A 12,406-nucleotide genomic window follows, 5' to 3' on the forward strand; every position below is an offset into this window, starting at 1 on the left:
TATGTACTTGAGAACTGTTATCATGTCCCCTCTCAATCTTCTTTTCTCCAGACAAAACAAACCCAATTTTTTCAATCTTTCCTCCTAGGTCATGTTTTCTAGACCTATATTCATTGTTGTCGCTCTCCTCTGGGCTTTTTCCAGTTATTCACATCTTTCTTGAAATGTGGCCCCCCAGAACTGGACACAATATGCCACTTGAGGCCTTATCAGCATGGAATAGAGCGTAATAATTACTTCTCATGTCTTGCTTACAACACTCCTGCTAACACACCCCAGAATGATGTTCACCTTTTTTGCAGCAGAGTTACACTGTTGACTCATATTTAGCTTGGGATCCACCATAGCCCCCAGATCCCTTTCCACAGTACTCCTTCCTAGGCAGTCATTTCCCATTTGTAGAAAGTGAAAGTCCAGTTGTGCCAGAGGAGCAAAGCTGTTGATCACAGACTTCATCCTGAAGCTTTTATCAATCATTAATATACCCTCTACTTCAAGGATCAGCAACACTTGAGTATGATTTTAGATGATGGTAGGGACTTGACCACCCTGGCTTGTACCAAATACCCACATCTCCTTGAATTAAAGGCATCTCAGAGGAAATGACTAGTTGTATAAGATAAAGGCCAACTGGATCCTGAAAGTGCTAACCATCAACATAAATGACTCTGTCACCCAGAATAAATTTGATAACCTTTATGGCCGCTGAGAGTTTCTATTGATGGCATTAACCTTGTCACGGATGTCATGATTGCTGGGGAAGTGGCCATTGTGGCAGTGTCACGGGGTGCTCTACTCACTGCAGATAGCGCCTCCTTCTGACAGTTCTGGGGATTAGCTCTCTTACAGGTCTAATGCCTCCCCTTGCGGTCTCTTCCCCCCATTGTCCTCTCTCTCTCACTCTGGGGCCCCTCACTTGCTCCAGGAGCTGTAGCTTCCTCTTTGTGACTCATCCTCTGTCCAGTTCAGTATGTGGTTTCTCCTTCCAGGGTATAGGGTCTCCCTGGACCCGCTGTCCAGGCAATGCCACTCTGTGTGACTCATCCTCTGTCCAGTTCAGTATGTGGTTTCTCCTTCCAGGGTATAGGGTCTCCCTGGACCCGCTGTCCAGGCAATGCCACTCTGTGAGTGGCTGGTAGGAGAACCTGGGTCTGCCCACTACTCTGGGTTCTGGCCCAGGGACTCTACAACATGCAGCCATAGTCTAATCAGTCCCCAGCCTTGCTGCTGTCTCCCTGGGCTGCTTCCTCCTCTGCCTCCCACAAGCTTTCTTCTCCATCCTTCTCTCTTCTGGGTATGGTCTTCCCTCAGGGCCAGGCTCCTGGGGTCTAACTCCTTCCTTGGGTTCCCTCCTTCCTTCTCTAATACACAGACGGTGGCTGCAGACTTTCTCACTGCCACCCTTTCTGTTGCCAGCTTCTTGGCTTTATATTAGCCCAGGTCACACCCACTCAGCTGAACTTCATCCTCCAATCAGGGGTTGCTCCTCCAGCCTAATACCCTCACGTGTGGCCTATCACACTTACTCAGCTTCCTTTGCCCTTTTGGGGCTGGTGTGGCGAGAGCACCCCATCACAGGCAGGCTATGGTGATGTTGGCAAAGGTTATGCTCAAGCCTTGTGGAGTTTTGGAACAAGGGTCTTCATCTTGGAAATTGATCCAATTAATTACGTAGTATCTCCCCTTGTTGGAAGGGAGTTGAGTATATTGAAGATAAGGACTGAGACCTTGAATGGGATTTGATGTTCTGTGGGGGGCCAATGTAGGGAGCGGATGAGAGGTGTGATGTGTTCACAGTGGACAGTGCTTCTGAGGAGATAAACTCCAGCATTCTGCACCAGCTGGAGTAAGAGCTGAAGGCTCTTTCCACAGGTATATCACTTGTTGCAATCCAGCCAAGAGGCGATAGAGGCGTAAATAACTGAAGCCAGGTTATCCTCTGCCAGGATGGGATGGAATCTCACAGCCAACTGGTACTCCAGGCGAATTCTGCGCCAAAAAATTAAAAATTCTGAACACAATATTTTATAATCCTGCAAAATTCTGCATATTTATTTGTAAAAACAACACGATATAATCATACCAATTTCAATTATTTTGGTAATTTATTTAAAAATACCTGTCAGCAAGTATGTCCATAACAATACAGACACACACAAAAATTCCACCAGGAGTACAGAGTTAAAAAAAACCCTACGACAATCCAGGATCCTGTTTCTCCGCCCCCTCCTCTCCCCCAGAGCCCAACCACAGGGCCCCCCCTAGCCCAGATACCCACACCTCTTCCCCCAGAGCCCCACTGTGGGGCTCCCCCCAAGCCAGACACCCGCACCTCCTACCCCTCAGAGCCCAGGGATCCAGAGGGAGAAACAGCCTGATGCTGGGTTCTGGACTTGTATGGAGTTTCCTGCACACCTCCTTCCTTAAGAGCATGCTGAGAACTGGGAAGCCTCCAGCTCCCTCCCACTCCTCCTGGTCTTCTATTTGTGAGCTGGGCTCTGCTGGGTCCAGTGGCCCCTAGAGGCGGCCAGCAGGTCTGCAGCCCATTTCGGGGGGAGGAAGGAAATTCTGTGCGCACAACATTAATTTCTGCACAAATTCTGCATTGCGAGTGGCACAGAATTCCCCCAGCAGTAAACTGGAGACGGTAGAAAGCATCACTCATGGGTGTTGCTATGTGAGAGCTTCTGTTGGGCAAGCTGAGCATCCTGCAGCTCAGATGCATCTTCTCTGCCTCTCTTCTTGATTCATATCCCATATTTATTAATATTAATTACCTGGGAAACCTCTCTACATACCTTATATTTTGCACACATGGGATGAAATTCCTCCCCTTGGGAACTCCATTGGCCTCTCTGTTGAAGAATCTGTCCCATGATCAATTCCCCTGAGAAGCCTGTAGTTTACCTTGGAACAAATAGAACGTGACATATTGGAAATTGGTCCAGACAGGAGAGGGAGGGAAATGGTGAATGGAGAAGGATTCATGAGAAAAGTGGGGTTTAGGAGAGAGGGGGTGATGGAAAAGAAGTGGGAAATTATTTTGAGTGCAGGGGTTGTCATGATAAGGAGGTGTGGGCTAAACATGGGTGGAGGAGATAGGGATGGAAAAGAGAGAGGATCGGGAGGGAGGCAGGTGGGTGGATAGGGAGATGAGAGAAGAGATATAGGCCAGGTAACAATGTCACGAGCTTGGAAGATGAGGATAAGTCATTCCAAAGTGAAATCTGGAGTCATGGGTCATTCTGGGTTTAGTCCATGGTGTGAGCGAGAGCAGAATCTGAAAACGTGTTGTCCCCACCCCTGCCCAGTGTCCACTCCGCCTTCTCACAGTGGAATGCTCTGTCTCGGACAGGTGGATGGGGTGTTCCACAACCTCCCGGTGATCACGGTCAACAGGCGGCTCCAAGCATATCAGCATGGTACTAACATCCTGGTGCAAACTGACTTTGGCCTCATTGTGAGTTACGACCTGGTTTACCAGGCCAGAGTCACCGTTCCACAGCGATACCAGGGCCACACCTGTGGCCTGTGTGGGAACTACAGTGGACGGCAGGACAGCAAGCTCCTGCTCCCCAATGGCAGGACAGCCTCTGATGTGGCAGCATTTGGCTCTGCTTGGGAAGTCCAGGTCCCAGGAGCATCATGTGTAGACAGATGTGCTGGGAACAGCTGTCCAGTTTGTGAGGAGAGGAAGAAGGACGTCTTCAAACAGCACCACTACTGCGGGTTGCTCACAGCCCCTGACAGCCCCTTCACTGCCTGCCACGGCACGGTCAGCCCCAGTGTGTATTTCAACAACTGCCTGTATGATCTGTGCCTGAGCAACAGGGAGTCCCAGGTCCTGTGCCAGAGCATGCACAGCTACGTGACAGCCTGCCAAGAGGCCAAGGTCACCATCCCGCCCTGGAGGAGCGCTTCCTTCTGCCGTAAGTCCGTGATACTGATGGAGCTCAGGTAGCCAAGGTGCGCTGGGTGCGGGACAAAAGGGGAGAGGGAGACAGCATTTATGGGAACAAAATTCCAGACTTCTGGGATTCTTCATAGACTCTTTCAGTGTGAATCAACAACCTCAGTGTCCTTGTCCTTTCCTTAAACATAAGAACATAAGAACATAAGAAAGGCCGTACCGGGTCAGACCAAAGGTCCATCTAGCCCAGTATCTGTCTACCGACAGTGGCCAATGCCAGGTGCCCCAGAGGGAGTGAACCTAACAGGCAATGATCAAGTGATCTCTCTCCTGCCATCCATCTCCATCCTCTGACGAACAGAGGCTAGGGACACCATTCTTACCCATCCTGGCTAATAGCCATTTATGGACTTAGCCACCATGAATTTATCCAGTCCCCTTTTAAACATTGTTATAGTCCTAGCCTTCACAACCTCCTCCTCCTTCCTTCCTGTGCTGTTCTCCTATCCTTTATGTCTCTCTCCCTCTAGCCCATGGTATGAGATCTGTCCAACCAATAATTATTCCTCTCTCCATTTAAGCTGTGACCTGCCCTGCCAACAGCCACTATGAGGTCTGTGCTGACCTCTGCACTGTCGCCTGCGCTGGAAACATCATAGATTGCCCGGAGACCTGTGCCGAAGGCTGCCAATGTGACGAGGGCTTCTTCTTCGATGGCCAGGGCTGTGTGACTCAGGAGAGCTGTGGATGCTTCGAACAGGGGAGATACTACAAGGTATCACCACAAGTGGTCTGGGTCTGATTTAATTTTTGCTTTATACACATCTTAAATCCTACACTAGTCAGGGATAGGGTTTGCTATAATGAATCAGAGCACTGGCCCATCCAACCTGGCATCCCAGCTCTGCTAGTACTCAATGCCCAAAGTTCCAAAAAAGGCAAGAAGATTAAACGCACTTTGCTTGTTATGGAGAAACTGAGGCACAGTGAGGGGCAGTGACTTGCTCATGGCCACACAGTGAGCCAGGAGGAGATGGCAGGATAGAACCTAGGCGTTGTTCCTGGCCCTCAGACCAGCACTTAACCCATTAGAATAATAGAATCATAGGGTGGAAGGGACCACGAGAGGTCATCTAGTCCAGTCCCTTGCACTCATTGCAGGACTTATTGACAGAACAAGAAGCAATGGTCTCAAGTTGCAGTGGGGGAGGGGTAGGTTGGATATTAGGAAACACTATTTCACCAGAAAAAGAACAGGAGTACTTGTGGCACCTTAGAGACTAACAAATTTATTTGAGTATAAGCTTTTGTGGGCTACAGCCCACTTCATCGGATGCATGCAGTGGAAAATACAGTAGGAAGAAATATATATATACACAGAGAACATGAAACAATGGGTGTTACCATACACACTATAAGGAGAGTGATCAGTTAAGGTGAGCTATTATCAGCAGGAGAGAAAAAGAACTGTTTGTAGTGGTAATGAAAATGGCCCATTTCCAGCAATTGACAGAAGATGTGTGGATCTGTAAGGGGGGGAAATAAGTATGGGGAAATAGTTTTACTTTGTGTAATGGCCCCTCCACTCTTCTTGTCAATTGCTGGAAATGGGCCATTTTCATTACTGCTGATAATAGCTCACCTTAACTGATCACTCTCCTTATAGTGTGTATGGTAACACCCATTGTTTTATGTTTTCTGTGTATATATATATCTTCCTACTGTATTTTCCACTGCATGCATCCGATGAAGTGGGCTGTAGCCCACGAAAGCTTATGCTCAAATAAATTTGTTAGTCTCTAAGGTGCCACAAGTACTCCTGTTCTTTTTGCGGATACAGACTAACACGGCTGCTACTCTGAAACCTGTCACTATTTCACCAGAAGGGTGGTGAAGCACTGGAATGGGTTACCTAGGGAGGTGGTGGAATCTCCTTCCTTAGAGGTTTTTAAGGCCCGGCTTGACAAAGCCCTGGCTGGGATGATTTAGTCGGTGTTGGTCCTGCTTTGAGCAGCGGGTTGGAATAGATGACCTCCTGAGGTCCCTTCCAACCCTAATCTTCTATGATTCTATCCACAAGGCTTGTTACCCCATCAAAGACTGCTATCAGACAGAGAAATAATGTTATGACACAATATGCACATTCACACACCTCACCACACAGCTTTGGGTTTAGCACTGCCAGAAATATTATAAATAATTGTTTCCAGTTCCATTGCAATATTTCCCCCTTTTCAAACGTCCCCTTAGCCTAGTGAGACGGTCCTGATGAATGAGTGCCAGCAAAGCTGCACATGTGTTCCCACCCGAGGGGTGACCTGCGAAGCCCACAGCTGCTCCAGAGGAGAAATCTGCCAGATCAGAGATGGCGTCATGGGCTGCATCAGCCAAGGTAAAGGACAGTCACTGATTGCAACATGCCCTGAGAGGTTATTGAACAAGCAGTGAGTAAAATAGTTGTGATTATGTCTCCTAACTCTTTTCACTTTCTCTTTCCCTTTATTTAGCCATGAACCCTGAGCCATAATATTACAGAATTTCAATTTGAAAGATGAAAATCCTTATTGGGTCAGAGTGTCTGCTGCGTCCTGCTTCTGGCATGCACAGCGGAGTAGGGTTGGCAGCTGATTAAAACCTGGGGGCTGCTCTAAATGGAGCCTATTGGCTGTAGCCTCATAGGGGCCATCAGTCAGCTGGGCACTGTCAGAGCCCATCACATCCCAGCCACCCTCCTTTGCCTGCTCAATGCTGCCCACAACATGCCCCTCTGGGTTGCACCACCTCTGCCAGGCATTGTGGGGAGGGAGACACAGGAGACCACTTTGCTGTCTTTACTCCAGGAAAGGTCTCACCTAGGGAGGGATTTCCCCAGCAGGAGACTTGTGAGAGATTTGTGAAGGGTGAATGGGAGTAGATAGATAGATAGATAGATAGATAGATAGATAGATAGATAGATAGATAGATAGATAGATAGATAGATAGATAGAGGGGATGTATGGGGATAGATCAAACGATCATTCGGTCCATTTCACAAACAGGCTATATTAAGAAATAGGATTCCAAGGACACTAAATTTCATCCTGGTTTTCACACCACCCTCAGCCCCCTCTCTGCTCTCATATATAACTAATTAGTCTGTTGTCTCTTGTCTTTCTATTGTCTTTCCCCACTAGTTATTCCATCCTGCAGTGTGGTTCGCTGCAGAGAAGGAACTATTTGCAAGATGATAAATGGGCAGCCAGAGTGTGTGCCAGTCTCTCAGGCCACGTGCTGGGCTGGGGGTTACTTGCATTACCACACCTTTGATGGACGGGCGTATGATTTCCACGGCACCTGCAACTACACAGTGGCCAAGACCTGCAGGGATGACTCCGTCCTGCCCTCCTTCCATGTCACGGCCAAGAGCGAGAACAGTGGGAACACACAGGTCTTCTACATTTGGTCGGTGACTGTCCAGGTCGATGGAGTCACCGTCACAGCAGCCAGGGCTGAGGTCGGCTTTGTGTGGGTGAGTGCTTGGCACACACGTCACCCTGCTCCTATGCCCACCCTGTAGGCTTTGCTAAATAGAGGGCAGGAAACTGCACCCCCAACCTCTGCGTAGAATTGCAAGCTAGACAATGTCTGGCGTGGTCAGTACATAGATAGGCTACCTTGAAAAAAATACCCCAAGTTGTTGCAGTGGGTATTATAATTGATTTAGTAGGTGCTCTGCCACTGTGTCTGTGCTGTCACCCACGTACCAGCACTTTGATGGGGGCGCTGTACTATTTAGATGTGTAGGTGTCTCAGTAGCAGGACCTTTCTCCCGAGTTAGTATTAAGCCCAATACCCAGCACTGGTGAGAGCTCTGTGGTAGGGAGCGGTCTGGGTACCAAGTACAGAGCACTCTCCCCTTGCAGTTAGTGCTGACCCCTGTCAAGGTTCCTTCCCCACTCTGAACTTTAGGGTATAGATGTGGGGTCCTGCATGAGAAGCCCTACGCTCAATTAACAGCTTAGATCTGGTCTGGCTGCCACCACTCCCAAGCACTAATTCTCTTCCTTGGGTAGCCTTGAGAGACTCTTCACCAATTCCCTGGTGAACACAGATCCAACCCCTTGGATCTTAAAACAAGGAGAAATTAACCATCCCCCTTCCTTTCTCCCACCAACTCCTGGTGGACCCAGATCCAACCCCCTTGGATCTTAAAACAAGAAAAAATCAATCATGTATTAAGAAAAAGGCTTTTAATTAAAGAAAAGAAAGGTAAAAGAAAACCCTCTGGGAGAGATTAGCATACCAGCTACTCTCACAGACAACAGATTCCAAACACAGAGGATGCTCCCCTGGGCAAACCCTTAGTTACACACAAAAAAATACCCAAAAACCCAATTTGTTTATTCCTCTAATTGCACAAGACAGGTTACAAATAAATAAACATAAACCTATTTATTTCCTTCACTAATACTCACTACTTGATAAGAGGCTGAATTCTGGAGCTTTTCCCTCTGGTCCAAAGTGAAAACTCCACAGACAAAGGGAACTTCCCTCCTTCCCTGTGAACCATCTTGTCCTCCCATTGGTTCCTCTGGTCAGGTGTCAGCTAGGCTAGGTGAACTTCTTAACCCTTTACAGGTAAAAGAGGCATTAACCCTTAACTATCTGTTTATGACACGCCCCCCAAATCTCAGACAGTGTTGGACCGCACTGGCTGTGATTTCTTTCTAAACTTTAGAATAAACAGATGAATAAAACACATGCACCCTTACATATACTACTACTTAGGTAAAAACTACAAGATTTTTCACATTTCAAGGACGATTTTAACCAGTTGATTCTGGGAAACTTTCACGGGAGAGTGCATCAGCCACTTTGTTAGAAGCCCCTGAAATGTGTTGAATTTCAAAGTCAAAATCTTGAAGAGCTAAACTCCACCGAAGAAGTTTTTTGTTATTCCCCTTGGCGGTATGAAGCCACGTTAGCGCAGCATGGTCGGTTTGTAGTTGGAAACACCGTCCCCAAACGTATGGGCGTAGCTTTTCCAGGGCGTACACAATGGCATAGCATTCTCTTTCGCTGATTGACCAGTGGCTTTCCCTCTCAGACAGTTTCTTGCTGAGAAACACGACAGGATGGAATTCTTGATCCGGTTCTTCCTGCATTAAAACTGCTCCTATACCACGCTCGGATGCATCTGTGGTCACTAGGAATGGTTTGTCAAAGTCTGGGGCCCTTAGCACAGGGTCAGACATGAGTGTCGCCTTAAGCTGGTTAAAGGCCTTCTGACACTCATCAGTCCACTGAACTGCATTTGGCTGTGTTTTTCTGGTCAGGTCTGTCAGTGGGGTGACAATTTGGCTGTAGTGTGGTACAAATCGCCCATAATATCCGGCCAAGCCTAAGAAGGATTGGACCTGTTTCTTTGACTTTGGGACAGGCCACTTTTGGATAGCATACAACATGATGGGGGCTAATTTAGCTACAACGAGTCAGGAAAAAGATCTTGGCGTCATCATGGATAGTTCTCTAAAGATGTCCACGCAGTGTGCAGAGGCGGTCAAAAAAGCAAACAGGATGTTAGGAATCATTAAAAAGGGGATAGAGAATAAGACTGAGAATATATTATTGCCCTTATATAAATCCATGGTACGCCCACATCTCGAATACTGTGTACAGATGTGGTCTCCTCACCTCAAAAAAGATAGTCTAGCACTAGAAAAGGTTCAGAAAAGAGCAACTAAAATGATTAAGGGTTTAGAGAGGGTCCCATATGAGGAAAGATTAAAGAGGCTAGGACTCTTCAGTTTGGAAAAGAGAAGACTAAGGGGGGACATGATAGAGGTATATAAAATCATGAGTGATGTTGAGAAAGTGGATAAGGAAAAGTTATTTACTTATTCCCATAATACAAGAACTAGGGGTCACCAAATGAAATTAATAGGCAGCAGGTTTAAAACAAATAAAAGGAAGTTCTTCTTCATGCAGCGCACAGTCAACTTGTGGAACTCCTTACCTGAGGAGGTTGTGAAGGCTAGGACTATAACAATGTTTAAAAGGGGACTGGATAAATTCATGGTGGCTAAGTCCATAAATGGCTATTAGCCAGGATGGGTAAGAATGGTGTCCCTAGCCTCTGTTCGTCAGAGGATGGAGATGGATGGCAGGAGAGAGATCACTTGATCATTGCCTGTTAGGTTCACTCCCTCTGGGGCACCTGGCATTGGCCACTGTCGGTAGACAGATACTGGGCTAGACGGACCTTTGGTCTGACCCAGTACGGCCTTTCTTATGTGCTTATGTTCTTATAGCATCTACCTTGGCCTGTAGGGGGTTGATAGTTCCTTGACCCACCTGGTGCCCCAGATAAGTCACTCTGTTTTGGCCTATTTGACACTTTTTAGCCTTAACGGTTAGTCCTGCCTGCCTGATGCGCTCGAAGACTTTTTCCAGGTGCTCCAGGTGTTCTGCCCATGACTCAGAAAAAATGGCCACATCATCGAGGTAGGCAACTGCAGATTCTCCCAGTCCTGCTAGGAGACCATCTACAAGTTTTTGGAAGGTGGCGGCTGCATTTCGCAGCTCGAAAGGGTGTACATTGAATTCATACACCCCTGCCTGGGTGACGAAGGCTGACCTTTCCTTGGCGGGTTCATCTAGTGGTACTTGCCAGTACCCCTTGGTTAAGTCTAAGGTAGAGATGAATTGGGCATGTCCCAATTTCTCCAATAGCTCATCTGTGCGTGGCATTGGATAGTTGTCAGGACGAGTTACAGCATTTAGCTTACGGTAGTCCACGCAAAAGCGTATTTCCCCATCTGGTTTGGGAACTAGAACCACTGGAGATGCCCATGCACTGTTAGAGGGGCGGATTATACCCATCTGTAGCATGTCCTGGATCTCCCGTTTTATAGCAGTTTGGGCATGAGGTGACTCCCGGTAGGGTGGGGTTCTAATTGGGTGAGCATTACCTGTGTCAATGGAGTGGTATGCCCGTTCAGTCCATCCTGGGGTGGCTGAGAACATGGGCGCAAAGCTAGTGCACAGCTCCTTGATCTGCTGTCGCTGCAGACGTCCAAGGGTCGCGGAGAGGTTCACCTCTTCCACCCCACCATCACTTTTTCCTTCGTAGTAGACACCTTCAGGCCACTCCGCGTCATCTGTTCCCTGGGCTGTAAACTGGAAAACCTTTAATTCTCTGGAATAAAAGGGCTTAAGAGAATTAACATGGTATACCTTAGGCTTTATGTTGGAAGTGGGGGATGCTATGAGATAGTTAACAGCTCCTAGGCGCTCCTGGACCATGAATGGTCCTTCCCACGACGCTTCCATTTTATGGGCCTGGAGCGCCTTTAAGACCATGACTTGGTCTCCTACTTTGAAGGACCGTTCTCTGGAATGTTTATCATACCAGGCCTTTTGCTCTTCCTGAGCATCCTTTAGGTTTTCTTTAGCAAGGGCTAAAGAGTGTCGGAGGGTGCTTTGTAGGTTGCTTACACAGTCTAGAATGTTAGTTCCTGGAGAAGGTGTAAACCCTTCCCATTGCTGCTTCACCAACTGTAATGGTCCCTTAACCTCACGGCCATACACAAGTTCAAATGGTGAAAACCCTAAACTGGGATGTGGTACAGCCCTGTAGGCAAAAAGCAACTGCTGCAACACTAGGTCCCAATCATTGGAGTGTTCATTTACGAATTTACGTATCATGGCCCCCAAAGTTCCATTAAACCTCTTCACGAGGCCATTGGTTTGATGGTGGTAAGGGGTGGCAACCAAGTGATTCACCTCATGAGCTTCCCACAGGCTTTTCATGGTCCCTGCCAGGAAATTAGTTCCCGAATCTGTAAGGATGTCGTGGGCCAACCTACCCTGGCAAAAATGTCTGCTAATGCCTGGCACACACTTTTAGCCCTGGTGTTTCTTAGAGCTACAGCTTCCAGCCATTGGGTAGCAAAATCTATGAAAGTCGGTATGTACTGCTTTCCTCTGGGGGTCTTCTTTGGGAAAGGACCCAGAATATCCACAGCTACTCGCTGAAATGGGACCTCAGTTATGGGTAGTGGCTGGAGAGGGGCTTTAACCTGGTCTTGGGGCTTTCCCACTCGTTGGCACACCTCACAAGACCGGACATAATTAGCAACGTCCTTGTCCATTCCCTCCCAGTGGAAGGACTTCCCCAACCGGTCTTTGGTTCTGTTCACCCCAGAATGGCCACTGGGATGATCATGGGCTAAGCTCAAGAGCTTTACCCGATACTTAGTGGGAACTACCAACTGTCTTTGAGGATGCCAGTCTTCCTGGTGCCCACCAGAAAGAGTCTCCTTGTATAAAAGTCCTTGTTCTACAACAAACCGGGATCGGTTAGAAGAGCTGAGAGTCGGTGGGGTGCTCCGTGCCGCCGCCCAAGCTTTCTGGAGGCTGTCATCGGCTTCCTGTTTGGCCTGGAACTGTTCCCTTGATGCTGGAGACATCAGTTCCTCCTTGGACTGTGGATTTGGGCTTGGTCCCTCTGGAAGC

At 47.9% G+C, this 12,406-nt stretch overlaps 2 protein-coding genes across 2 annotated transcripts in view; both read left to right on the plus strand.

Annotated features, from left to right (window-relative positions):
• The window catches only part of FCGBP (Fc gamma binding protein), a 213,687-nt gene extending 208,975 nt beyond the window's left edge, over nucleotides 1-4,712 (plus strand). Inside the window, exons 25-26 of the mRNA XM_065420358.1 lie at nucleotides 3,356-3,929; nucleotides 4,492-4,712. Of these exons, the coding sequence (XP_065276430.1) occupies nucleotides 3,356-3,929; nucleotides 4,492-4,712 (795 nt within the window). The remainder of the gene's footprint in view (nucleotides 1-3,355; nucleotides 3,930-4,491) is intronic.
• A 1,571-nt stretch (nucleotides 4,713-6,283) lies between these two features.
• LOC135892559 (IgGFc-binding protein-like) overlaps nucleotides 6,284-12,406 on the plus strand; it is a 114,925-nt gene continuing 108,802 nt past the window's right edge. The window contains exons 1-2 of the mRNA XM_065420361.1: nucleotides 6,284-6,302; nucleotides 7,084-7,418. Coding sequence (XP_065276433.1) covers nucleotides 6,284-6,302; nucleotides 7,084-7,418 — 354 coding nt within the window. The remainder of the gene's footprint in view (nucleotides 6,303-7,083; nucleotides 7,419-12,406) is intronic.

Source organism: Emys orbicularis, chromosome 20 (assembly GCF_028017835.1).
Source record: "Emys orbicularis isolate rEmyOrb1 chromosome 20, rEmyOrb1.hap1, whole genome shotgun sequence".
In the NCBI taxonomy this organism is placed as follows: domain Eukaryota; kingdom Metazoa; phylum Chordata; order Testudines; family Emydidae; genus Emys; species Emys orbicularis.